The sequence below is a fragment of the Phacochoerus africanus genome, chromosome 11 (genome assembly GCF_016906955.1).
Source record: "Phacochoerus africanus isolate WHEZ1 chromosome 11, ROS_Pafr_v1, whole genome shotgun sequence".
Lineage (NCBI taxonomy): Eukaryota > Metazoa > Chordata > Mammalia > Artiodactyla > Suidae > Phacochoerus > Phacochoerus africanus.
In genome coordinates, this window is record NC_062554.1 from 3,014,415 (window position 1) to 3,040,213 (window position 25,799).

At 57.5% G+C, this 25,799-nt stretch overlaps 3 protein-coding genes and 1 long non-coding RNA gene across 7 annotated transcripts in view; 2 read left to right on the forward strand and 2 right to left on the reverse strand.

Moving 5' to 3' along the window:
* Positions 1-402: 402 nt before the first annotated feature.
* Positions 403-1,829, forward strand: TAF10 (TATA-box binding protein associated factor 10). Its single transcript, XM_047752074.1, has 5 exons — positions 403-656; positions 798-952; positions 1,198-1,262; positions 1,357-1,471; positions 1,659-1,829. Exons 1-5 carry the CDS (start codon positions 425-427, stop codon positions 1,746-1,748), a joined length of 657 nt encoding a protein of 218 aa, XP_047608030.1. The 5' UTR covers positions 403-424; the 3' UTR covers positions 1,749-1,829.
* ILK (integrin linked kinase) lies at positions 1,798-8,315 on the reverse strand. Of its 3 annotated transcripts, none has more exons than XM_047752071.1 (13): positions 8,175-8,315; positions 7,618-7,839; positions 4,446-4,611; positions 4,172-4,267; positions 3,895-3,991; positions 3,705-3,788; positions 3,507-3,592; positions 3,276-3,385; positions 3,039-3,166; positions 2,827-2,948; positions 2,625-2,724; positions 2,387-2,517; positions 1,798-2,205 (listed from the first exon to the last, which is right to left on the reverse strand). In XM_047752071.1, exons 2-13 carry the CDS (start codon positions 7,704-7,706, stop codon positions 2,056-2,058), a joined length of 1,359 nt encoding a protein of 452 aa, XP_047608027.1. In that variant the 5' UTR covers positions 7,707-7,839; positions 8,175-8,315; the 3' UTR covers positions 1,798-2,055. The 3 variants fall into 3 exon arrangements, with proteins under 3 accessions (XP_047608027.1, XP_047608029.1, XP_047608028.1); XM_047752073.1 differs by having other exon boundaries at positions 7,618-7,717; positions 8,175-8,307; XM_047752072.1 differs by having other exon boundaries at positions 7,618-7,842; positions 8,175-8,250.
* Positions 8,316-8,374: 59 nt separating this feature from the next.
* The window catches only part of RRP8 (ribosomal RNA processing 8), a 55,748-nt gene continuing 38,323 nt past the window's right edge, over positions 8,375-25,799 (forward strand). Inside the window, exons 1-7 of one of the 2 annotated variants that reach the window (XM_047752069.1) lie at positions 8,377-8,584; positions 10,607-10,973; positions 11,440-11,899; positions 11,986-12,115; positions 12,243-12,349; positions 12,430-12,526; positions 12,750-16,252. In XM_047752069.1, coding sequence (XP_047608025.1) covers positions 8,486-8,584; positions 10,607-10,973; positions 11,440-11,899; positions 11,986-12,115; positions 12,243-12,349; positions 12,430-12,526; positions 12,750-12,869 — 1,380 coding nt within the window. In that variant the 5' untranslated portion in view covers positions 8,377-8,485 and the 3' untranslated portion in view covers positions 12,870-16,252. Of the gene's footprint in view, positions 8,585-10,606; positions 10,974-11,439; positions 11,900-11,985; positions 12,116-12,242; positions 12,350-12,429; positions 12,527-12,749; positions 16,253-25,799 lie in introns of those variants that run through there. The other variant, XM_047752070.1, reaches the window with a different exon arrangement.
* Positions 20,483-22,698, reverse strand: LOC125110668 (uncharacterized). Its single transcript, XR_007130688.1, has 2 exons — positions 21,171-22,698; positions 20,483-20,602 (listed from the first exon to the last, which is right to left on the reverse strand). It is a non-coding gene; the product is annotated as an uncharacterized LOC125110668 (long non-coding RNA).

Here is a 25,799-nt window from a genome sequence, read left to right on the forward strand (position 1 = left end):
TTCAACTCCACAGCAAACCCCTTAAATGGCTGAATAAGGAGATCAGAAAGGATGTCAACTGGCAGGCGACCGGTGGTCCAGAGCTGTTGGGACGATGAGCCCCAAAGCAAGGCGCAGGGCTGGGTGAGGAGGCCTGAGACCCGCAGAAGCGAGTTCGCGACATTCGAGGACTCCCATTCCAGCGGAACAGGCTCGAAGGACGGGGGACGGGAGCCGAAATGTCCGCGCTCGGTCTCCGCCCTCCGGCCTTTGTCCAGCAGCAGCGAGCGGAGAGGCAGCGAGAAGAGGCGGGAGGCCAAAGGGAGGAGCCAGCGCGGCAGGGGCGGGGGAGGGCGGGGCTCGAGGCGCGTGACGTCACCCCCGCTGGTGCGTAACGTGAGCGGAAGCGGAAGCGGCTCTGTTCGCCGCCTCTCCCACCGGCCCGATGAGCTGCAGCGGCTCCGGCGCGGACCCCGAGGCGGCGCCGGCCTCCGCCGCCTCGGCCCCGGGCCCGGCGCCCGCGGTCTCGGCCCCCGCCGCGCTGCCCGCCGGCACCGCTGCGGAGAATAAGGCCAGCCCCGCGGGGACAGCTGGGGGGCCTGGGGCCGGAGCTGCGGCCGGGGGCACGGGGCCCGTGGCGGCGCGGGCCGGGGAGCCGGCCGAGCGGCGCGGGGCGGGTGAGGGCCGGGCCGGGTGAGGGCGAGGGCAGCGCCTCGGGCTGGGCCCAGCGGCGGGTGCGGGCGGAGGGTGCAAGGCAGAGACCCCGCTGGGCCCCCGCGCTCCCACCTCCGTGTCTCACTTGGCTGGTTCTCCTCCAGCTCCGGTGTCGGCGGGCGGCGCGGCGCCCCCGGAGGGGGCCATGTCTAACGGGGTGTACGTGCTGCCAAGCGCGGCCAACGGAGACGTGAAGCCGGTGGTGTCCAGCACGCCTTTGGTGGACTTCCTGATGCAGCTGGAGGATTACACGCCTACGGTGGGCTTCCCGCCCGAGCCAGGCTGTTTGCCCGCTGTCACGCCAACTTGGGCCACACCACCTGCATCGGCAGCGTCCTCCTCCTCCTCCTGTATTTACTGCCCCGCTAGCTCTCGTGATTGATCCCTTCTGTCCACACAAACTGGAAGCTTCCTGATAACCGGGGCTGGCTCCCACTCCCTCACCCTCCCGCCCAGCCCAGGAATGCACAGGATTAACTGACGGTCGTCTAATTGGTTTCTCAGATCCCTGATGCAGTGACTGGTTACTACCTGAACCGCGCTGGTTTTGAGGCCTCGGACCCACGCATGTGAGTAACCAGCCTCTGGGCAGGCTAGAGCCTTGGCTGCTTGTGTGTGGCGTTTGTTTTCCTTCGCCTTCTCACCATTTTTTTCTCTCTCTAGAATTCGGCTCATCTCCCTAGCTGCCCAGAAATTCATCTCAGATATTGCCAATGATGCCCTACAGCACTGCAAAATGAAGGGCACGGCCTCTGGCAGCTCCCGAAGCAAGAGCAAGGTGTGAGGGGAGGCTCCTCGAGTCAGTAGTTACCTCCTGCGGCAGCAGAGGCTTAAGCTATCCTGAGACCCCTTTGAGGGAAGGAAACTGAGCCCTAGGGGAGGTGAAAGGCCTGCTCAGGGCCACCCACCCGGGACTGAAACCTGGAATGGCCGTGTTCAGCTGGTGCCCTTCCCTCTTCCCTCAGGACCGCAAGTACACTCTGACCATGGAGGACTTGACCCCTGCCCTCAGCGAGTATGGCATCAATGTGAAGAAGCCGCACTACTTCACCTGAGCCACCCGGTCTAAATGTCCTTGTCTGTCCCCTTGTCCCCACACCAGCCTGTTTTCATAATAAACTTTATTGTGACAGGCAGGGCTGATCCCTCCCATGCTGGGAGACACCGTGTGGCAAGTGACAAAGCTTTGAGCCCATTCCCTTGCGGGGCCACAGTGGCAGGGCTGGGGGCAGGGGAGGGCCCCCGGCTGGGTAGTACCGTGACTGGAGGCAGGGGCGGCAGCCCGAGGCCTGCTGCTCTGGGGAGCTGCCCCCCCTCAACGTGTCCTGACACCCCTGGAGTTCAGGCCAGGACTTGCCAGCCCTACTTGTCCTGCATCTTCTCCAGGATGGGAACGATCATGTCGAACTTGGGCCGCTTCGCGGGGTCTTCATTCATGCAGATCTTCATCAGCTTACACACGTGGGGGGAGATGCCTGGTGGGATGGTGGGCCGCAGGCCTTCCAGTGCCACCTGCAAACACAGGGAAGAACAAGGTGGGTCTCCGAACTTGAGTCTCATGGGGAGAGGCCCCTAGCCCTCCAGGCAGGATTCTGTATCGTTGAACAGATGTGGAAAGAGCCTGCCCCCACCGCAGCTCTGGTCCCTACCGCCAGCAGTCCCCCAGCTCAAGTGTCTCCAGCTGTGTGCTCACCTTCATTCCAATTTCCATGTTGGAGAGGTCAGCAAAGGGGACCTCCCGCGTCACCAGTTCCCAGAGAAGCACTGCAAAACTCCACATGTCTGCTGAGCGTCTGTTGGTGTCTTCAGGCTTCTTTTGCAGAGCTGGAGGGACAGGAGCTAACTGTTCCCGCTGTCTGCCCTGCCTCTGCTCCCTCCCGTCCCTACTGAGTTGCCCCTTCTCTGCCTCCCAGCGTAGAGCCCTCACTCACCTTCGGGGGCCACCCAGGCAGGGGCATACATGCGCCCAGGGCACTGGAAGGAGAACTTGACGTCGGCCATGCTGATGCGGGCAGTCATGTCCTCGTCAATCTGAGGAAGAGAAGATGGATGTGAGTGGAGAGAGGTAAGTCCTGCTCTCGTCAGGGACGGGACTTCTGGGGGCCCGGGCCAGGACGGTGGCTGCGACCTCACCATGACACTGCGACTGTTGAGTGCGTGTCTCGGGATCAGGGGCTCTAGCGTGTGCAGGAAGGCCATGCCTCTTGCCATGTCCAGTGCAAACTTCACGGCCTGGCTCTGGTCCACAACAAAATCTGAGAGGGGAGCCGAGAGTTAGCCCGTCTGGCGAGGCGCACGCGCCTCCCCTCCCGCTCCCTCGGCGAGGGCTGGCCTCCCCGACTCACTGGTGCCCTCGTGTAGCACGTTGTACAGGGATCCGTACGGCATCCAGTGTGTGATGAGGGTCGGGTGAGGAGCAGGCGGCGACTGACAGGCACCCAGCACCGGGAGCACGTTCGGGTGGGAGAAGATCCTGGAAGGAGGAGAGCGTGTCCCCGGCTGAGATCAGTATAGACGGCCCCCCTCTGAGTGCTGGACAGGCTTCCTCGCCACCAGGGCTTCCGGTTCAGGCCCTGCCCCACCTGAGCCGGGGACACTCCTCGTTGAAGTCCCTGCTTTTCCTGGTGCTCCAGTCGCGAACCTTCAGCATCTTCACGACGATGTCATTGCCCTGCCAGCGGCCCTTCCACAGCTGAGGGACAGGTGAGGGTCAGGAGGCTGGAACGGAGGCCACTGACTGGAGGAGACACTGACAGCGGCGCAGAGCGAGGGCCGTGGGGGTGGGGCAGGGGGGCGGGAGGGGCGGGGGTCACCTCTCCAGAGTGGTTCTCGTTGAGCTTCGTCAAGAAGTTGAGCTGCTTGAAGTCAATGCCGGAGTGCTTGTTCAGAGTCCCGTTCCCTGAGGGTGCGGGCCGGTCAGGTCCCCAGCCGCCCCCCCCTGCCCCCCTCCGGCCCAGGCCCGGGAGCCCAGGCCCAGCCCCTGTGACGCCCTCCCCTCGCCGCCGACTCACTGGGTCGAGTGCGGGTGGTCCCCTTCCAGAATGTGTCCTTGTATGGAATTCGGTTCAGGTTCTGGCCCATCTTCTCTGCCCGCTCTAGAGAAGAGAGCCGTGTCTCGGTCTCAGCCCTGGCGCGGTGGGAGGGGCCGGGCGGGGACACGGCCGGCAGGCAAGAGGGTGCGGGCAGGGGGCGGGGACAGACCTCGGAGCAGCTCTCTCAGGGGCGCCTTGGCTTTGTCCACAGGCATCTCTCCGTACTTGTTACAGATGCTGACGAGGGCCCCGTTAGCCACCAGGTCCTGCGGTCAGAGGTGGCTGTGGTGAGGGCAGTCCCAAGCGATCGTAAATGCAGACACAGCAGAGGCCCCGCGCGTGTCTCCCCGGCCCCTCTCACAGGCTGGGCTGAAGGTCTGGAACCTCTCCCTCGAGCTCTGACTTTGCTCCCTACCCATCCCCGAGCTCAGGGCCCGAGCACTCACCTCTGCCACCTGGTCTTGACCCCAGAAGCAGGCGTAGTGCAGCGGCACGTTCCCATGCTCATTCACTGCGTTGATGTCAGCTTTGTACTGCAGGAGCTGGTCCCCACGGCCAGACAGACAGGGGCGGAAGGCTCGGTCAGTCTCAGATGAGAGAGGAGCGTGGTGGCCCGCAGGGAGGGAGAGGGGACCTCATACTTCCTACCGATTTATAGTGCCTGCCCCGACTCCAGCCGTGTACATCAAGCAGGTGACAGAGGCAGGGGTTCGCACGTACCTTCTGTACGATATCACGGTGTCCGTGACTGGCTGCCAGGTGCAGGGGCGTGTCATCCCCACGGTTCATGACATTGATTCGTGCCCCTCGCATGATCAGCATCTCAACCACAGCAGAGCGGCCTTCTCGGCAGGCCCAGTGCAAGGGGGAGAAGCCGTGATCGTCCCTTTGAGGAAGGGGCAATGGTCATTGATCTGGAGGTGGGATGGGGGCAGAGGCTTTGACGCAAGACACACGGATAGCACTGCATGCTCCCTGGGAGACGTCACCTCTCAAGACTGCGACTCTCATTCCCGCCAGCACGCCCCAAAGCGGGCAGTTCAGACCTTCCCCCGACCTGACATCCCGACACATCCACAGGCTTCACTGTCTTGTCTCCATCACTCTCTCCCACCAGCCTTTCTTTCCTGGCCTGCCCTGTCTGGTTGGGGCAGCCTTCTTGGTCTGGCTTCCTCTGCGCCCTCTGCATCATCTGTGGGTCCTTTCAGTTTCCTCTGCACCTTGTACATCCCCTACCACAATGCTTGTCAGGCTTGTCGGACTGTAAAAGTCTGGTCTGTTAGACTGTCAGCTTCCTGAGAGGAAGCTTTGACAGCAGCGGTCGGGGCGTGCTAAGGGGGAGGAGGGCAGCTGTGAGAGGAAAGCCACTACTCGTGGGAGAGGGAGCAAGCTTGCTGAAATGAAGATCTAAAGAGGGAATGGAATTAAAATCCTGTTTGGGAAAGGTTTAAGACGGAAAAGGAGAAATGCTTCTGATGAGTCCTTAGTGATGAGCCGAACACCACCGCGTAAGACAGGAGCCTCTACTCAAACAGTCCTGGGCACAGAAAACAGAAGAAGATGAGAACGGCTTCTTGAGAGAGAAAGTTGTACCTGACTTTCCCTTTTCCTCAAACTTGTGTCTTACAAAGTGAAAAAGGGTGCAAACAACGAGGAAACACCACAGGGTGGGTGTCGGGCTTGCCTGACAGCCCGGGGCCATAAAAGGCAACTCCCTCCAGTCCCGCAGCGGATCCCGGGGGCGGGGCAGGGGGCGGTCCCCGGCCCGGGCCAGCAGCCTCCGGATGCCTTAGTGCTGCAGTCACTTCCCGTGGGGTGGGGGGGGGGCTCCAGGCAGGCCGGGAGCCGATCTGGGGTCCGGATGCCCCCACAGCCAGTGTGGGTGGTGGGCGTGGCCTTCAGCTCGATTTCCCTCCACAGCTGCCCCTCTGCTCACAAAGACAGCCCGAAGCTTTCCCGGGAGGCCGGTGTCCCCTCCCTCTCACCCAGCAGTCAGCACCCCCTGCTTATCAGTCAGTTGCGCATCCCAGCTCTTAAATTTGTGCCCCAGCTTATCAGCCTTTGGCAGTCTAGCCCCAGAGCAGGCGGGAGGCTGAGGGCAAAAGCATGGGCACAGGGCTCTGCCCACTGTCAGGCTGCAGGTCACCTCAGAGCCTGCACTTGAATCCCCAAGAGGCCTGTGGGAAATTCACCCCCACTTCACATCCGGCATATAGCCAGCTGGGCCCGCAAACCAGCGCCAGTTCCACTAACACACCTCCACCTCACCTTCTGGCGGCAGTTTTCCTAGATGCCAGGTTCGCTGGACCATGTCACCCAAGTCTTTATAACCCTAGCAACAAAATGGGAACTGCTTGCTGTCTTTATCAAAGCACCCTTTGAAGAATTACATGGAAAATGGCACAAGTGACTGCAAGCTCTGGAGAAACAGAGTAGAGCTGACTGGGAACCCAGAAAGCCTGGATGAAGATGACAGGGGGTCCTTGCCTCTCACACCTAAGACCTCCATTCTCCCAACCTTAAGAAGAAAAATTTTAAATAAAAAAAAGAAAAGCGGCCATCCTCAATCAACCTTAACTACTGCTTTTCTTGCCTTCCTGTCTCAGCCAGCCTTACAGAACCTGTCTGCCTTTGCTTTCTCTACGTCCTCACCGCCTGTTCAACCTGCTGCAAGGCCGCGGCCTTGAGGGCGAGCATGGCGTCTGAGCCTGGACCCCTAGCACCAGCACAGGACGTGGTCAGTGTAGATCCTTAAATGAAGGAGCCATGCGTTGTCTGGTTTCTTCCCGTTTTCCTCGGAAACAGCCCTCAGAGAGGTGATCGAATATGTCATTAATTGTGTGAATTCAGTAGTTCCTTTCAAGGGCCTAGGTCTTTGCCCTTTTGGCAGCCTGTCCCACTGCTGACCACTCCCCTTCCTTGAGGCCTTCGCTGCTCTAAGCCCTATGACCATAGCCCCCTGTTTCTCCAACCTCCAGGTGCTCCTTTGTGGTCTGACAGGTTTCTCATCCCCGTGGGTTCACCCGCCTCTTCAGGTGCCACCTCCGTGCTAATTATCTCCCAAAGCTGTGCCTCCAAGGCGAGGGCTCTCCCGAAATCCAGGTCTGCACACCCAGCAGCCTACGCAGCAGCTCCACTCCACCACGTCGCCGCTTTAACGTGTCCAGAGTGGACCGCCACCCCCTTCGGTCTTGGCCCTCTCAGTGAAAGGTCCTCCATGTACCCGAGTGCCTGGCCATCATTTCTGACCTTTCTCGCTGCCCTCACCAAGTCTCATTAATTCTTTCTCCTGCAGCTTTCAGGGTTCTGATCACTTCTTTCTCTTTCACCCACCCCGTTCTAGTCCAAGCCATCTCCACTTCTAGGATGCATCAGGCCGCTGCCTCGCTGCCATCTGCTCTTCACAAAGCACCCAAGATCCAGCAATTCCTCATATCATCGCGTGGCTTTATTAGAATAAATACTTGACTAAAGGCTACATATTCTTGCAGACCTTTCCAATCCTATCTCCTGTCATTCTCCACTTGTACCCAATGCTGCAGCCCACAGCAGCCCACCTGGGTCTTCTGTTCTGGGGCCAGAGTCATACCGAACTCTGGACAATTTCCTGGACACCCTCTTCTGTGTCATGCTCCCTAGCTTTTGCCCAAGCAGTTCGGCCAAGCTGGAAAGGTTCTCTGCAGCCTCTGCCTGAGAAATTCTTACGGAGCACTCAAGTTTCAGCTCAAACAACAGCTTCCTGAGTGGAGACCCCCCCTGCCCCCGACAGGCTGTGCTTAGCACTCATCCGACCGAGAGGAAAGTCCACCGCCAGCCCCGGCCCGGAGCACCGCACATCCGGCGAGGACCAGGTCTTTGCCCTTCCTCTCCCCCACCAGCCACCTCAGCTCACCCCTGGTTGAGGTCGTTCTCCGTGTTGTCCAGCCACAGGCGGACGGCCACCGCGTTGCCCTCCCGGCACTGAGCGAAGATGTCGTCCATAGCTGCGTCCCCTAGATTGGGGAAGCGTGGGGACTGCAGAAGGATCCAGGCAAGGGGGGTGGACCCCAAGCTCTGTCCCCTACTGGAGAGAAGTCTTTTTGTCGGGGTGGCGGTCTAGGCGCTGCGTCCTGGGCTGCTGGAGGTGTGGACGGAATTAGGGGGGCAGCAAGGTGATCCCAGACTGTGTCTGTGCCCCCGGGCGCGAGGGCAGGGCGGGTCGGGAGAGGCAGGAGTGCCTGGGAGGCAGCACCTCCCACAGGGATGTCGAGAACCAGCCCCGCGTCCCCACCTGCGAACCCGGCTGGGGGGAGGGGGAGTTCGGGCGCCCTAGACGCTGCGGGAGGCGACCGTAGGTCCTTCCCGGCGGCGGCCCCTGTTCCCCGCTCGGAACGGAGCGGGCGTGGGGAGGGGTGACGGCCCGGCGGGGATCGAGCCGTGGGGAGGGGGCCCGGCTGCTCGCACACTCACCGGGCCTCGGGCTGGAGGAGCCTGCTCCGGGGAACTCCCGTCCGGCCGCGCCCGCCGCCCGGCCCCGCCCCGGCCGGGCCCGGCCCGCTCGGGCCCGCGCGGCCGCCTTGCCCCCGCCCCCGCCCGCCTTCCTGGCCCTTCTAGCCGCCGGTGTGTGAACTCGATGGTCCCCGGCGCCGCGCCGGCTTGTCTAGCCGCCGCCGGCACTCGGTGGTTCCCGGCGGCGCTCGGGCGGCTTGCGCGCCGGGAGCCCCGGGACGCGCTGCGCACGTGGAGAGGAGCGCGGGCCCCCGAGCTCGCCTCCCGGCCGCATGTTTGAGGAGCCCGCGTGGGCCGAGGAGGCCCCGGCCGTCCCGGACCCCCGGCCGGTGCCCTTACGGCCGCGGCCCCCGGCAGCCTCGCACACCAAGGTGAGCGGCCCCTCGGGCAGGGCGGGCGGACCCCGGAGCGGAGGGGGCGCGGCGGGCGGGCTGGGGAAGGGCGGCGGCAGCCCCGCGGCAGGTGGAAGGGCCCGGGCTTCCGAAGGAAAATGCCGTGGGAACTGAGGGAGCTGGCGGGCGGGAGGTGAAGCCGAGAGGGTTTCTTGGACGCGAGAAGCACGTGCGGAGCACCCTGGCGCAGGAGAGCCTGTCCTGCTAGGATCGCGCCCAGGAAATAATCCGGGCGGTTGGAACACCGAGAGTGAGAGGCGATGCCCCAGAAGTTGGAGAGCTGGATTAGAAGTTCCTCGTATAAGGAAGGGTAGAAAGAAGCCAAAGGAGGATTTTAGCTGGGGGATGATTTCTTCGGACTTGCGTGTTGAGGTCGTTGGTTCTTGCTGTGATTGGAAAGAGGAGGAGCGAGCGAGGGGCTGTCATTGAGCCCTGGGGGTTGTCAGTCCCACCTTTCAAAGGGAGGTGGTGCCCAGGGTCCCTAGGACCTCCAAGGCAAGTGCCGGCCTGGGAGGGCCCCGCAGGACTTGAGCCCGGAACGGCCCCAGGCAGTAGCCCTTCTTCTTCAAGCCTCTGCCCCACTCTCAGGCTCTTCCTACCCTCCAGTCCGCCCCCGCATGGCCTCTACCTGCTTTACTCCCTTCTCTGCACCCTCTCAGCCCAGCGCTGTAACCCAACCCCTGGGCTCTGCTACAGCTTCTCTCCTCCCCCACTTTTCTTTTCTTTTTAGGGCCACACCCCCGACATATGGAAGTTCTCAGGCTAGGGGTCCAATAGGAGCCGCAGCTGCCGGTCTACACCCACAATCTCATCGACATTCTGTCAGATTCTTAACTCCCTGAGCATCGGGAACTCCTTCCCCTTTTCCTTCCCCTTTCAGGTTGATCTCTATATTTCTTCTTCTTCTTCTTCTTCTTCTTCTTTTTTTTTTTTTTGCTTTGTAGGGCCGCACCTGTGCCATATGGAGGTTCCCAGGCTAGGGGTCCAGTAGGAGCCGCAGCTGCCGGTCTACACCACAGCCACAGTTAAGGCAACACCAGATCTGAGCCACATCTTTGATCTATGCCTTCGCTTGCAGCGGCACTGGATCCTTAACCCACTGAGTGAGGCCAGGGATCGAACCCACAATCTCATCGACATTCTGTCAGATTCTTAACTCCCTGAGCATCGGGAACTCCTTCCCCTTTCAGGTTGATCTCTATATTTCTTCTTCTTCTTCTTCTTTTTTTTTTTTTTTGCTTTGTAGGGCCGCACCTGTGGCATATGGAGGTTCCCAGGCTAGGGGTCCAATCAGAGCTACAGCTCTGCTGGCCTACACCACAGCCACAGCAATGCCAGATCTGAGCCACATCTGACCTACACCGCAGCTCGTGGCAACGCCGGATCCTTAACCCACAGGGCAAGGCCAGGGATCGAACCTTCAACCTCATGGTTCCTAGTTGGATTCGTTTCCACTGCCCCACGACGGGAACTCCTGTTCTCTACTCTTCTTTAATACACACGAGTGTGATCCTGTCATTCTTGTGTTCAGAAGCTTCCTTACCTCTCGAAAGATACCAGCTAGGAGTTCCCTTATGGCACAGCGAATTAAGGATATGGTGGTGTCACTGAAGCGGCCTGGGTTGCTGCTGTGGCACGGGTTTGATCCCTGGTCCAGGAACTTCCACATTCTGCAGGCACAGCCAAAAGTAAAAGAAAGATACCAGCTAGAGGGAAAAGCCTGAGCTGAAGGGTTGGAACTCCTGGTCGCTGGCCTTGGTCCTGTTGCTCGTGGCCTTATCACCCGTCTCTGGAGAACTCTAGTACCTCATCACAGTGCAGCTCGTGGGTGGGTGATTTCTCTGACCTCCAGCCTCCCAAAGGTGGGGATGGTGACAGGCTAGTTAGGTTGCCTGGGAATAATCCAGATGCCTCCACCCGGCGTCTGAGTCGGGCCCCATCTCTGACTCCACAGGCCCCAGCCATTCTCCTTTCCCCACTATCACTCTTGTCTTCCCCCAGGGATCCAAGCGCCGCCGGCTCTTGGCGACATTAAGGGCCCTGGAGGCAGCAGCTCTGCCCCGGCAGCCCCCCAACCTGCCCGGTAGTGACTCTGAGGAGGAGGAAGTGGTGGAAAGGAAGAGGAGACACCCAAAAAAGGCCTTACGTGCCAGTGCTTCTCCCGAAGGAGAGAAGAAAAGAAAGAAGAAATGTCAAAATTGGGGCCCGCCTGGCAGTGACTCCGAGGCAGAGGAAGCGGCAAGGAACAGGTGCCACGAAGGGGCTCTTCGTGGCAGAGACTCTGCTAACAAAGAGACAGGAAAGAGGAAACACCAGAAACGGGCCCCTGCAGATCCTGCCCAGCACTTGGGCAGTGTTGCCCAAACAGGTATTAGTGTGTGTGGACAGGGCGGGGGTCGGCCGATCCTACATAGGACAGAGCTGGGCTGCCACCAGAGGGTTTGGGCTTAGGGAATAAGAAGTACTTTCAGGCGTTCCTGTCGTGGTTTAGCAGGTTAAGAACCTGACTGGTATCCATGGGGATGCGGGTTCGATCCTCGCCCTGCTGTGTGGGTTAAGGATGCGGCGCTGCTGTGAGTTGTGGTGTAGGTCGCAGATGCAGCTCGAGTCCCACGTTGCAGGGGCCGTGGTGTAGGCTGGCAGCTGTAGCTCTGAGTCCATCCCTAGCCTGGGAACCTCCATATGTTGCGGGTGCGGCCCTGTAAAAGAAACAACAAAAAAAAGAAGAAGCCCTTTCATCCACAGTCTGTCTCAGGCACAGGGGTGTGACCAGGATGACGTGCCAATTCAGGGGATCTTGCCTCAAATATGCCTTCCTGTCTCCCTCCCTGCAGGTCCTAAAGCTTGGAATTCTAGTGCTGCAAATGATCCCACCAAGCCAAGCCCTGAGACCCCTTCCTCTGAACCCCCCCGCACCTTGAGTCGCAAGCAGTGGCGGAACCGGCAGAAGAATAAGCGAAGACAGAAGAACAAGTTTCGCCCCCCTCAGCCCCCGGACCAGCCTCCGGAGCCGGCCCCTGCCCCCACCCAGGAGACCGAGGCGCCTCCTGCTGCCGGGCCGGACGGCCCCGGGGCCCGGGCTGAGGCCCTGAGGGCCCGCATGGCCCAGCGGCTGGACGGCGCCCGCTTCCGCTACCTCAACGAACAGCTGTACTCGCAGCCCAGCCATGCCGCGCAGCGCCTCTTCCAGGAAGACCCCGAGGCCTTCCTCCTGTACCACCGTGGGTTCCAGAGCCAGGTCAGGAAGTGGCCGCTGCAGCCCGTGGACCGCATCGCCAGGGATCTTCGCCAGCGGTGAGGGGTGGGGCACGTGAGGCGTGAGGCGGCTCGGTCCCGGGCTGGGACCCCGCCCGCGAGCCATCCCTGCCTCCCACTCCCAGGCCTGCGTCTCTGGTGGTGGCCGACTTTGGCTGTGGGGATTGCCGCCTGGCCTCGAGCATCCGGAATCCTGTGCACTGCTTTGATTTGGCCTCCTTAGACCCCAGGGTCACCGTGTGTGACATGGCCCAGGTAATCCCTTGAGATCAAGCCCGTGTGCTGATCTCAACACGCCCTCCCTGCCCCCACCCTAGCCCTGGGTCACGTGCTTTCTCCTCCCGGGGTCACGTGCTTCGTGCCACACTCCCGCTCTCCGCAGGTGCCTCTGGAGGATGCGTCTGTGGATGTGGCCGTGTTCTGCCTTTCGCTGATGGGAACCAACATCCGAGACTTCCTGGAGGAGGCCAATCGCGTACTGAAGCCAGGGTAGGAGCCGCAGGCCGCAGGAGCAGGTGTACGTGCGTGTGTGTGTCGGTGCATTCACTGGAACTTTCCGTCCTTCTCAGGGGTCTCCTGAAAGTGGCTGAGGTCAGCAGCCGCTTCGAAGATGTTCGGACCTTCCTGGGGGCTGTCGCCAAACTGGGCTTCAAGGTCATCTCCAAGGTAAGGGCCCAAAGAGGTCTGTCCCTGCTCTTGTCTCACGGGTGGCCCTTGGGCGACAGGCTTCAGGAAGGAGGTCGGAGCCAGACACAGGCCTCAGCTCACGGAGAGCACAGCTCACTCGAGAGCCCTGGGCAGCTTTCCGAGCAGGGGCAGGACATAGATGGTTGTGTTTTGAGGAGCCGGGGTGAGGGTTTAGAGCTCATTGGGACTTTTCTGCCCCCAGGACCTGACCAACAGCCATTTCTTCCTGTTCGACTTTCAAAAGACTGGGCCCCCTCGGGTAGGGCCCAAGGCTCAACTCGCAGGCCTGAAGCTTCAGCCCTGTCTCTACAAGCGCAGGTGACCTCTGGACCCCCCTTGGAAAGGGAGGCAAATCTTAAACCCCAGGCTCAGTCGTCTGAAGACTGTTCCCGGCCAGGCTGTGACCCAGGACGTGGTCACCCTTCCTCCGTCCCACAAGCAAAATGTAATGAGCGCCCTGGCTCAGTCTTGCTTTAATGAAGGCTTCTTGGTTCCAGGAAGCGTAAGGTCGTTTGGGCTGCAGCTGAAGAACAAGGAGCGTATGGCGAGAACACGGCGGTATCTGGAATTACAGGGCCCCTCGGAGTCATGAAAGCTGCGTGGTTTGGGGTTCTAGGCATCTCTGGGTTAGGCTCCTCTTTCCGTCTCTCAGGAGCCCATGGGCTTCCTGTCCTAGCACTTTCCTTTCCTCTCTTCTCATTTTCCCTCCTGCGGACGAGCTCACCCCAGCTCCTCCTGCAGCTTGATCCTGTCCAGGTCTTTAAGGCAGTGCTTCTTGGCTCTGGGGCACTGGTGCCACCACCCTTGTGGCTGGGCTTCCAGGTTGCCCCTGTACTGAATACCTCTTTCTCTGATTCTCATCTCCATCTTTGGAGCCTCATGGCCCAAACTACTCCTGGTAGGGGAGTAGTCCTGGGGGGGCTCTGGTGTGTGTCAGGCTGAGAGCATAGATTTTGGAATCAGGTAGGACTGCCGCTTATTGCCGAGAGTCTTTTATCCCCTTAGGTTGGTTGGTGAGGTTTTTTTTTTTTTTTTTTTTTGATCACGCCTGTGGCATGCACAAGTCCCTGAGCCAGGGATCAAACTCACCACCACAGCTGTGACCGTGCTGGGTCCTTAGCCCACTGAGCCACCAGGGAACTCCCCCAGGAGTCTTTGAATCTTTGAAAGTCACGTTCCTCATTTGGAAAATGCTAGGATTCCTGTCTCATGAGATTGTTGTGTGGATTAACGAGGAAACGTGTCGCCAGGGCTGGGTACATAGGAGGTGCTCGATAAACTGTAGCTGTGACTGTTGTGTGTTATAAGCCGGACTGTTTTCTAAGGATCTTCGCCAGGCATGGTTAGGGATTGAAGGGTAAAGAATGCATCTGTTGACTGAGAAAGACTTGGGGAACTCAGGATAGGCCTTTCAACATTCTTAATTGTATAGGGTACTTAAAAGATTCCTGATGGGTTCTGAGTTGTTTCTGGAAGGGGTGGGGTAGGGTCTGGGTCTCTTCATCACAGCTGATTGGTGCCACTCGGGGTGGGCATCAGGCTCCTCGCTGGCAGGGGGTGTGTCTCTTTCTGCCCGGGGGGCGCCCAGACCAGCTTGTCCAAGGACAGCCAGTGCTGGGTCATGACCTGCCTGAGAGTCCTTGGCCTCTTCTGGAAGGCCTGTGCCGTGGGCCCAAGCATAAAACACAGCCTGTTTTACCTGATTCAAAGAGCAAGACCTGCAGGTGACCACTGGGACGCAGGTTCCAGGGCTCTGAGCCAGTTACGTGCCTCCGGTAAGGGGGGGATGCTTAGGGGCAGTCTGTGTAGACCAGAGAGCGTGTTTGGAGGCTGCACTGGGAAGCGTTCAGCGGATGGAGTAGCTCAATACCTCGGCGTGGGCTTCTCTGCCGAATGCTCATCTGACTGGCAGCGTCTTACTCCTCCTTCCAGACGGGCCGGCCAGTAGTTTCCTTCTCCAGGACTCCCGAAGCAGGGCTGGCGTGTGCACCTGCACTCTTAGCGCTGTGTGCAAAGTGCGGCTTCAGGATTTAAATGTTGTGCGGTGATGGCTTTGTGCCGTCGGCTGCTTCTCGCTCGTCTTTATCCTTGTGTTCCCAGAGCTGGTCCCTTGAGATTCTTCTAAGGAGGTGACAGGGACCAGCTGAGTGGGACTGATGAGAAGCAGGGGTGTCGCAGGAACCCAGGTTCAGGCCCACGATGAGGGCACCTGACGATGCCCTCAGACGATGGAGGAGGCAGGCAGGCGGGAGAACCTCTGCAGGTAGAACCGAGGGACATGGAGGCTTAGAGAGAGAAGGTCTGAAGCACGGCTCGGGCAGCTGGTTGGCTAGTGATGCTGTTCAGGGTGGTGGCCTTTCGGTACCTGACTGTCCTTTGGAAATGGGACGTAAACTCAGCAGCCTGGGGGAGGTGCTTCGGTCATAGGGACAGGCAAGATGGCCAGAGTATGATTAAGGAGAAGGGAAAAGGGCTCTGAGCTCTCAGGAGCATGTAAAGTCTGGGAAAAGAAGAATAAACCAGTGAAGGTGACAAGCTGAGAAGGTTTGGCCACAGGTGGAGAAGTGAAACCAGGGGAGTGGATTTCACACGGAAGGGATGGGGAGGCTGTCAGATGCTGTTGAAAGGTCTGTAAGGATGAGCGAGAAGCCAGATCGCAGCAGGAGAGGACCGCAGTGCAACGTCGAGGGCCTGTTGGAACTTACAGGGCGGCGTTCATGAATCAGTGACCCCAGCCAGCCCAGTGGGGGATCTCGGCCTGCCCAGGAATCTAGGCGTAGCAGTGGAAAGAGTGAGCACTGAGGGATCACCCAGGATGGGAACCTTGCCGCCCTGTTGAAGTGAAATCGAGCAGAGGCGGCTCAGACCGTTCGCAAGTCAGCGATGGCAGTGCCGGACCGCGGAATTTTATAGAACAGGTGTGTGAGTGCAGACGGGGGCTGGCTCTTGCATTGGCAGTAATTGGACCAGGAGTCTGGGAGCCTGGGAGGCTGGGCTCAGAAATTGGAACTCAGAGTAGTTCCCGTCGGGAAGCAGAGCAGCGCCAGGCGATGGCAGTGTCCAGAGTGTAGTTATGGGGAGAGGGCCCGGGAAGCGTGCGAGGGAGGCTCCAGGGAGACTGGTGAAGGCGCGCAGGGCTCAGGGCCTGGGAGGGCATCTGCGTGGACTTGGCAGTTCTCCAGGGTGATGGTTGCGGTTGGCTCGGAGCAGGTGCCAACCCCTTGAAGAAGAGGGCGGGACCAGGAGATGTGCAGACAAAGGGTGGGAGAGGCTGGATAGCACGGATGTCAGAAGGACCGCACAGGCCGCCGGAGCGGCTTCCAGTTCGGGGGGGGGATGTGAGGCTGGTGAGTGGGGCTGGCTGCTGGGCAGCCCAGATCAAATACTCTGAGCGTCCTCTCCAGCTGGTCGGGATCCCCTGGGGAGACGGCTGTGACGGCAGCTCCACGGGGCAGGAGGCTCAAGCCGTCCATCCCAGGCCTGTTTTGGAGGAGCCGGGCCCCTCGCTGTAGGACACACGGCTCCTTTTACGGTGTCTCTGTTTCCCGGTGCTGTTTATCCCCCTAGACCTCGATTCGCTTCCCCTGGTCTCTCACCGTGCTCAGCGGGACCGCTGGGCTCCGCCGCCTCCCTTACTTGTGATTTGGATTCTCTCTCTGCCTGTCCTGGCTCGAGCCACCTGAGTAAATATCTTTCTGGGTCTGACGCTGGCCCCCGGCTCCCCCTCGCTCAGCCCAGCCGCCACGAGTGTCTCCATCCGTCGCGGATTCTGCAAGCAGGGCTCTCCTGAGTCGGGTCCTCCCCGCTGCATCATCAGCCTCAGGACAAGCTCCCGTTCAGGTTCTTGCCTGGGCTTCGGTGTCTGACGCTGGGAGTCTAGACCGAAGAGAGGTCGGTGTGTGTTTCCTGAAGAAGTCACAGCACGCCGCTGTGTCAGCCGCGGTGAGGCCAGTTGAAGGAACAGTTTGCGAGCGGGAAGAAGGGGGGCCAGAGTCCTAGTACGCGGTACACGGGAGTGGGGAGGGGTCCAACTGGAGACTCCACTGGGACCATTCAGGAAGCTGGAGGTATTTATCCCCAAAGCCCAGGGACAGGGAATCTGGAGCCCGACTCCTGCCTTGGAAGTGCAGTGGCGAGCAGAGGCCCACTCGGGGTCTGGAAGGTGGAGACGTCAACACAGAGAAGCCAGGGGTGCGCCTCGTGGGCTCGGGAGGGAGGGGCAGACCACCCAGAATAAAGCTACAGGCTCCGGGGCCAAGGGGGCTGCAGAAGAGGGCCCAAGAGCCCTGGCCTGGGGCACAGAAACGCCAGTCAAGCAGGAACCCTCTCATCCCCTCCTGCTTCACAGCTGGGTGCAGCGCAGTCAGCAGCTCTTGGGGGGCGCCCAGAGGGTCCCTCCCTCCCCAGCGCAGGCTCCTTGACTGAAGTGGAGCGGAGCTGGGAGGCAGAAGTAGTTAAAGGTACAGTAGGCGCAGGTTTAGACATTGTGCTCACTTGACTTTGGGTTTGTATCTTAAACTGATCATAAGACATCCGCAAACTGAGGAGGAGCGGAAGTCATGGCCTTGCTGCTGCTTTTCTCCACAGCAGGAGACCGTCCCCACAAACGGCCAGGAGGGGGTGAGAGACAGGAGCGGGCCAGGTTTGGGAGCGGTCTGTGCGCGGCTCCCTCGGCGTATGTCCCTTTAGAGGTTCAGGGCCTCTGCCGTCGGGGCGGGCTCCGCTTTCGTCCCTGTCACACGGCCCTGAGGTACGCGGGTCCCAAGGAGGCCGCGTGCTCTGGTGCTCTGGCGGAGCCGCCGCTCAGCTCCAGTAACTCCAGCGCTTAGGGGACTGCACAGGCCCTTTGTGGGTTTTCACAGCGACCTCTGCTCAGGTCGCCCTCTGTCCCTGCGCCCTCCCAGGCTGGCCACCTGGCAGCAGAGTCAACTCCCTCCCACAGAAGTCACCTTACTGGTCCTGCTGCTCCCACTTCTGTCCCCAGAGCCAAGTGAGCGGTTTAAAATGTGAATCGGATACCTTGCTCCTCTGCTTAAAATTCCTCAATGGGGAGTCCCTGTCGTGGTGCAGCAGAAACGAATCCGACCAGGAACCGTGAGGTTGCGGGTTCGATCCCTGGCCTCGCTCAGGATCTGGCATTGCCATGAGCTGTGGTATAGGTTGCAGATGTGGCTCAGATCCTGTGTGGCTGTGGCTGTGGTGTAGGCTGGCGGCTATAGCTCTGATTGAACCCCTAGCCTGGGAACCTCCGTATGCCACAGCATTGTTTTCCATGGCCCTAACACGTGGAAAACAAAAACAAAAAAAAATCAATGGATCTCATTGCTTTGAGAACAAAAGACGGCCCCTTCCCAGGCCCTGTGTGGTCTTGCTCAGGCCTCCCTTATTCAGCTGCATCTTCGCCAACTCCTTTTGCAGGAAACTCGAAACTCTAGGAAACTCTAGCCACGTGGGCCAGCTTTTCATTCTTTAAGCCTTAGGCGCCGAGAGCCGTGGCTCCTTCTGCCTTGTTACACTTCTGTGATGTTTCCTCCTGGATTGTCACACTTGCTGCGCCGTCCTCCCAAGATGCTCCTTTCACGGCCAGTTCATTTGCCTCCTCCTGAGCCTCACAGCGGCGGCACCTTCTGTGGAAAAAACCGGGCTGGCAGCTCACCGAAGTGTCCTTTTCCCGGACACAGTGTCTGACGTTTCCCGGCTCCTTGCATCAAGACAGGGCCCTGGCCTGTGGCACGTGAGAAGGGGTGAGGTTTCACTTCCAGACCAGGGCAGGGGCAGCGGAGATGCGCCGCCTCCACACCCGCCCCCCTGCCTCTGCCTCCCGGGGCGGCCTCGACGCGCGCGTTTTGACGATGGAGACGCCGGGATGTTCGAATCCCTGCTTAGAGGAGAGTGGCTGGACCAGGAAATCCACGCTGGCTTTGAACGGGGATGACCTCCCTGGCACTGGTCGTCTGGGGAGTGACGCAGAGCAGCCGCGCTGCTAAGTCTTCCCTGCACAGACCTGTGCCCCCTACTGTCGATCACACAGCCCCCCTCGTTTCCTTCAAGGGGCTTCAGCTGTTTAGTTGTCTCGCCAGATGCCAGTCAACGCTTCCCCGTTCTAAGAACTGGAGTCCTAGTTGGGGGGAAAAACGCTCACATGAGGAAGCTGAGGTACTGATTTTATCCGTTACATCTTCATGGTGGCCAAAAAAAAAAAAAAAAAATCCCACTGAAGACTGTCTTAAAACACGATCGGATTTTTCTTCTCCTGAAACCGGAAGCCTGATGGATGCTGGTTATTGGCACCGGCTCAGCAGTTGGAGGGGGCTAGCAGTCAGGTGGGTGATGCCCTGGCCCCTCGGTTCTCATGGTCACAAGCTAGTGGCTTTTGATTGCGCAGAGGCCTTGCCCACTGCTACCCTTCCCAGAAGCCTGCGGTTGCCACAGCCCTGCCTTTGGGGCTTTACCTCAAGGGTTCCTCTGCATCGTTAGTGTTGTGGTGTAAATATGTTCCACTATGTGGCCAGGCCCATCTGTGAGCCTATTTGTCCCCCTGCCTTCTGATCACTTAGCCACTCCTCCGGTCAGGGCTGTTCTCCCGCAGCCCGGTGGGGGTGGGGAAGCCTGCCCTCCACTCAGTCTTCCCTCCTCGGTCACTTCCAGCGCTGGGATGGGCTAGGGCATATTGGAGGCAGAAAGACTAGCGTAGTTGGGCTCCATCCGTGTGTTCTGCGAAGACAGGCATTTCAGTGTTGGCTCGGGGTGTGGGGTGTTGGGGTTCTTTGGAGCCCCCCGTGGGGACGGGCGCGCTTGCTGGCTTTGGTTCCTTCCTGGCCACGCTCCGCTCTCACTCCCCGTCGGCTCCTCAGCTTCAGACCCTGTCCGTGTACCTATCCTGCCAGGGCCCAAGCCCCTCACCCTGGCAGGCTGCCCTCCTTAAGACTGGTTGCTTTTCTGGGAGCCCACAGACCGCGTGTGTGCCTGGGCTGCCGAACAGCCACGTGCAGCCTCACCAGCAGCTGACTCCTATCCCTCTACCCAGCCGCCTCTGAGCTCACCAGGTCTCTGGGTCCAAACCCCATTCAGAAGGGATTCAGGTTACTTTCTCCCAGGAAGTGTCTGCTGCAGGATCCCCCAGGGGTCGCATGGAGCTGGGTCTGTAAGGTTCCGAGTGTAGCCGGCCTCTCGCTGGAGAACGTAAGGCTGAGTGGCTGCAAGGTCTGTCCCTCTCACGGGAACATGAAATGGCTTTCGGCTCCTGCTGGAGTCTTTCTCCCTTGGCTTAGGAGGGAGGGAACAGCACCACTGCTTTGCCATTCAGGGAGAAGTTCTCTTTATTCTAAAAAATTCCCATCACTAAAGCTTCCATTTCTTTCTTCTTTTTTGGTCTTTTTAGGGCCACCCCTGAGGCATATGGAACTTCCCAGGCTAGGGGTGGAATCGGAGCTACAACCGGCAGCCTACATACACCACAGCCACAGCCACACTGACTCTGAGCTGTGTCTGCGACCTACACTGCAGCTGGTGGCAACGCCAGATCCTTAACCCACTGAGCGAGGCCAGGGATTGAACCTGTGTCCTCGTAGATACTAGTCGAGTTTGTTAACCACTGAGTCACAACAGGAACTCCAATAGTCGGGTTCTTAATCTGCTGAGCCACAGTGGGAACTCCTGCGTTTCTAACCTCACGTACAAGAAGAAGGTTGGTGGTCTCCGTGTCGGCGTTATTATCCTAGAGGAAATCCTACGTGGATTTATCGACCACCTGTACTTAACATCCTCTTGTGCAAGGATTCTTTTAAAATATGAATAGTTCCTGTGTGCACCTGCAGGCTTTTTATGGAGTATTGTCAACAAACCTTATTTCTTATTTTTTTTCCTTTTATTCAACTGTTTTTAATACCCAGCCGTGTATCAATCAGGGCCCAGTCAGGAAACTAGAGACCACAGTGAGTATTTCACATAGAGGGCATTTAATGCAGAGAATTGATTACAAGTGATAGAAAGCCAAACGCGTCAGAAGACGACGCTGATGTCATTAAAAATTAGTAGCTGGAGGAGTCAGGTAACCTGGGAAGACAAAGGGAAGAAGCACATGATTATCAAACCAGGAGCTCAGAGAAGGGGCCCTTGCTGGCTGGTCAGTACTCAGACCTTTGTGGGGGAAGCTCCTTGAACGTCTGAGGAATGGCATGACCTCAAGGGTGCTGACGGCCAAGCGGGGGCGGATCTGCCAGTACCACTGAGAAGTGTGGCAAAGCCGCTGCAGAGCGGAGGAGAAGCTGGTAGCTGGAGCCAGCTGTCTGCAGCTGGGGGAACTTGACGGCACCTGGAAAGGAGGTGTGACTACCCTCCCCTCCCCCTTCTTTCACTCTCCGTTCCCCTGTGGCGGTACCTAACAGAACCACCTGGCCTTGGGTTCTGGGAAGTAGGATTTGCAGAGCCAGTGTGTGTGGGTGGGAGTCGAGAGGGAGGTGTGTTGCCCCGGGAGACAGAAGCGTGTAGGAGCCAGAAGGAGATGGGTGAGTAACGAGCATCACCCGTGCAGCTGCTCATGCATCCAGATGCCTGCCTCTCAGCTGGGAAGTAGCCTGTTGAGAGCATCTGCCACAGGAAATGAACCCGCCCCCCTGGTTACCGTCTTGAGAGGTTAAAATCCTTGCAGCTGGGGTTCCAAGGGCAAAGTAAGTTCCCCCAGGTGGGTGCGCTCCTTGGAGATCTGGGAAGTGAGGGTTGTCTTCGTGCTGCGGGGCTCTTTGCTGGAGGCGCGTTTAGGGGTCGGGCTTTCCGCAGCAGCATTCCCGCCACAGCCAAGCCCCAAAGAAGGACGCCTCCTGGGCAGCTGAAGTTCAACGTGGGACTGGAGGTTCAGCAGGTAAGATAAATCTACTCTGTTACAAGTCTGGCTGTGATAAAGTAGTTAAGAAGAAAATTCCTGGAGGTTTAAGTTACTCAGAAGTACTGGCAAGTCCAGGGAGCGAGGCTTAGAGAACAGACAGGAGCCACAGGAGGACGAACGAGTGCAGAGATGAAGGCCGCCCTTCGGAGTCGGGCAGGAGAGGCTGGCACTGCTGGCACCATTGCTGCCCGACTCTGCTCTCACGCTTGTTGGTCCACAGACAGGCTGAGAATCGCGTTACTCCTCCTCGGAGTCGATGGCGCTGTGTTAGGATCGGCTCGGGCAAGGCCGCTCTCCTGCTCTTTGTGACACTGTTTCCTTTATTCGGCACGTCTGTTCCTCTTGCGCTCTGCCGCCGTGTGTTGGCTGTGTGGATGCCTGGGTATCTTTGGCAAGCCAGATGGTGGTTTTGGTACCTGGATGTTGCGACAGAGACTGGCCTTGCCGGCTGTTCCGTACCCCACTTGCTTCTTGCCGGGGATCAGCAGGACCCTCCCAGCTCCCCTTGTTCTCCAGTGTGGCCATGAGACTGAGTCTAGCCGGTGGGAGAGCAGTGGAGCTGGGGTGTGCTGCTTCTCTGACGTGGTCCCACGTTTTCCTGGGCATAGTCCCCCGTGTCTTTTCCATTTTGGCCAACTTGATGCCTTGGCGCATTTGACCTCACAAGCTACCTGTTGGAGGAGATGAAGCCAAAAGCCCGGAGGAGTCTGAGCATCACTTGGAGCAGAGCCACCCACCTCAGGAACCTCTGCTTTGGCCTTCGTGTGAGTGAGAAATAAATGTGTATCTTTGGGGGCACTATATTCTTGGTTTGTTGCTATAGCGACTAGTAACTTTTCTTAAAATCCCTTTTAATTGAACTGGTCAGAAAAGTAAAAATAATAATAACGCCCATCCAGAAAAGTAAGCAAATGTGAAACCCGGTGGTTTATCACAAGGCAACACCCATGGAACCACCACCCAAACTAAGAAACGGAACACTGTCAACACCCAGAGCCTCTCTGTTAAGTCCCTTCCCAAACCTTAGCAACTCTGTTCTCTTGACTTCGCAAAGTTACCACCATCCTGGCTATTATGACATCCGTGTCCTCGCTTTCCCTGCAGTCTTACTAGTTAAGCATCCCTACCGAAATCCTACCTACCTTGGGGTGTGTTTCCATGTGCCTGACCTCTTTCACTCAGCACTAGGTTTATGGGATGCGTCTGTGAGTTGAGTGCAGCTGAATTACACTCTTTTTTTTTTTTTTTTGGTGTGGCCTCACCTATGGCATATGGAAGTTCCCAGGTCAGGGACTGAATCCGAGCCGCAGCTGCAACCTGTGCCACAGCTGTGGCAATGCGGGATCCTTTAACCCACTGCGCTGGGCTGGGGATCAAACCTGCACCTCTGAAGCAATCTGAGCCACTGCAGTAGGATTCTTTATCCACCGTGCCACAGTGGGAACTCCCTCATTCATTTTTATTTCTGTAACAATATCCCGTTCTGTGAAGAAACCAGTTTATTGATTGAGTCAACTGCTGGTGTACATTTGGGTTAAATGGGCTGGGTCATGCTGCAGGAGATAAAAACCCCGAATAGTAATGGCTTAACCCCACAAAGGATGATTTTTGACTAGTGCCGCACATTGGCAGGGACTCAGGTACCTACACTAATGAAACCCCGCTGCAGGACCCGCTTCCATAATCACTGGGGGGCAGTGAGACTAGACCACCCCCTGCGCAGAAGCGTCAGCCCAGACGTGCCACATCCTTTTTGCCCATTTAATTGAGTGAAACAGGACCCACCGCCCCATAAAGCTCCCTAGATGGTCAGGACGTGGGCTCCTGCCGGCCCCGGAAGGAAGAGAAGCAGAGCGTGAGCCGCGTCCTCACTGGTGGGCGGTTTCCACGAATAGCGCTGCTGTGAAGGGGCCGCAGGTGCCTCTGGAGCGCGCGTGTTTCTGTTGGGAATGTGGCTGCGAGGAAGACTGGTCGTGAGCTGTGTGTGTCCTCAGCTTTTAATAGAAAACGCAGACTGTTCACAGAGTGTTCAACTACATACCGTCTCCGCCAGCGACACGAGAGGTCACTCAATGCGTCGGTCTGCTCTCTCGTGGGAGCCCCCCAATTCCGGCGTACAGTGTTAGGTTATTTGGTTTAACTTTGCATTTACCCGATTCCTAATGGGACTGACCTATGGGTCCCCCTCTGTGTTTGAAAACCCTCTTCTGTCGAGTGCTTGTTCAAGCCTCTTGCCCTTTTTTCCTATTGGATTGTCTTTTCCTTGTTGATTTTTGGAGACGTTCTTCACACACACACACACACACACACACACACACACACACACACACACTGGCCACGGTCCCCTTCGCCTGTATGTGCTGTACGATCGTCTCCTCTTCTGTGCTTTGCCTTTTCACTCCCTTAATGGGTGCCTGCTGACGAACGGGAGGTTTTGATTTTAATGTAGCCTAGTTTATCCATTGTTTACGGTTAGTGCTGTGTGTGCCTGCTTAAAGAGTCATTTCTGGGAGTTCCTGTTGTGCTTCAGTGGGTTAAGAACCCAGCTAGTATCCATGAGGATGCGGGTTCGATCCCTGGCCTTGCTCGGTGGGTCAAGGATCTGGTGTTGCCTCGAGCTGCAGCCTAGGCTGCACACTTGGCCTGGATCTGGCGTGGCTGTGACTGTGGCGTAGGCCAGCAGCTGCAGCTCTGATTCCACCCCGAGTCTGGGACTTCCATATGCTGCAGGGGTGGCCCTCAAAAGAAAAATCATCGTTTCTACTCCAAAATGATGACGTTATCTTACTAAATTATATTCTGCAAGTGTTAGTATTGGCTTTTCATAATGCTGCAACCCATATGCAGCTGGTTTTCCTGTGTGGTTAGAATAGGAGCCAAGTTTAATTCCATCTAGATATCTAGTTAATCTCAAAGAGTTCATTGAAAAAATTTTTTCCTGTTGCTGTCCACCTCTCTCTCTTTTTTCTACATATGTGTGAGGTTGTTTCTGGGCATCCTGAGCCATTCCTCGGTGTTTATGTCCGTCTTCACACCAATACCTCGCTTTTTAAACTGCAGTAGCTTCTCAGGCGTCTTAGTATGTGACACAGCAAGTCCCACACATTCTTCTTCTCTCAAAAGACTGTTGCTGGCCCTTGGCGTTTCCATGGTTGTCAAGCTCCCCAAAGACCCTGCTGGGATTTTCTTGTGCTATAGATCAGACTGGAATATTTATAATACTGGGGCTTCTAATTCCGTGGTCTTTGTGCTCCACTGAATTCACTGCTGTCCGTAATGTTTTATAGATTTACGTGCTAAGTTCTTCTCGCGCATCTTTTGTTAGATTTATTCCTGACATTTACTGTTTCTTTTTCAAATGTCTTGCAAATGGGAGGGATCTTTAGAAGTTTCATTTTCTGCTTGCTTGTGTATAGAGGTACAACCGGGTGTTCCCATCGTGGTATAGAGGAAACAAATCCAACTAGGAACCGTGAGGTTGCAGGTTCGATCCCTGGCCTCGCTCAGTGGGTTAAGGATCCGGCATTGCTGTGAGCTGGGGGTGTAGACCGCAGACATGGCTCAGATCCTGCGTTGCTGCGGCTGTGCTGTAGGCCGGCTCCCATTGGACCCCCAGCCTGGGAACAGGTGTGACGCTAAAAACAGGTTTTTGTGTGTGGACTGCGGAGCATCATCCTTGTTAAATAACCTCCCTAACTGTACCCATTCATCTGTATTCGTTTATTTTACAAAATAAACGAATACAGATATATCATCTCTGAATACTCTATCAGTTTTATTTCGTCCTTTCCAGTTTTATATCATTATTTCTTTCATCTTCACTGGCCAGGACATGCACCACCCTGTGCAAGGAACGTGGTTTGGGTGGAAGTCTTTGAACCATTCACAGACTTGAAGGAAGAGCTTTCAGTATTTCACCACTGAGTGTGATGTCTGAAGTGAGATTCCGATTCACAGCTGTCAGATTAATAATGTGCTCCATTTGGTATTATTTGTATCATGATTTAGATTTTGAATGTTGTCAAATGCAGCTTCTTAATTGAAACGATCACAGCTTTTAAAAAATTCTGTCAGCATAGCAGGCAAAAGATTTATTTCCCTCTGTAAAATCGACCTTGAATCTTTGGAATAAAATCAGCTTAGTTGATGACGTCCTTTCATGTGTTGATGAAAGCAGTTTGATAATATTTTGTATAGGACTTTTTTTTATCTGCTTGCAAGTGAACATAAATGATATTTTCCTATAAATCTTTCTTTCCCCACTCAAAACAATGCGTTCAGGTTCTCTCCATGGTGCTGCGTGTCCCTGTAACTCGTCTCCCTCTTCTCCGGAGCTCTGGCGGTTTCCCGTCTCCCCCGGTACAGCCC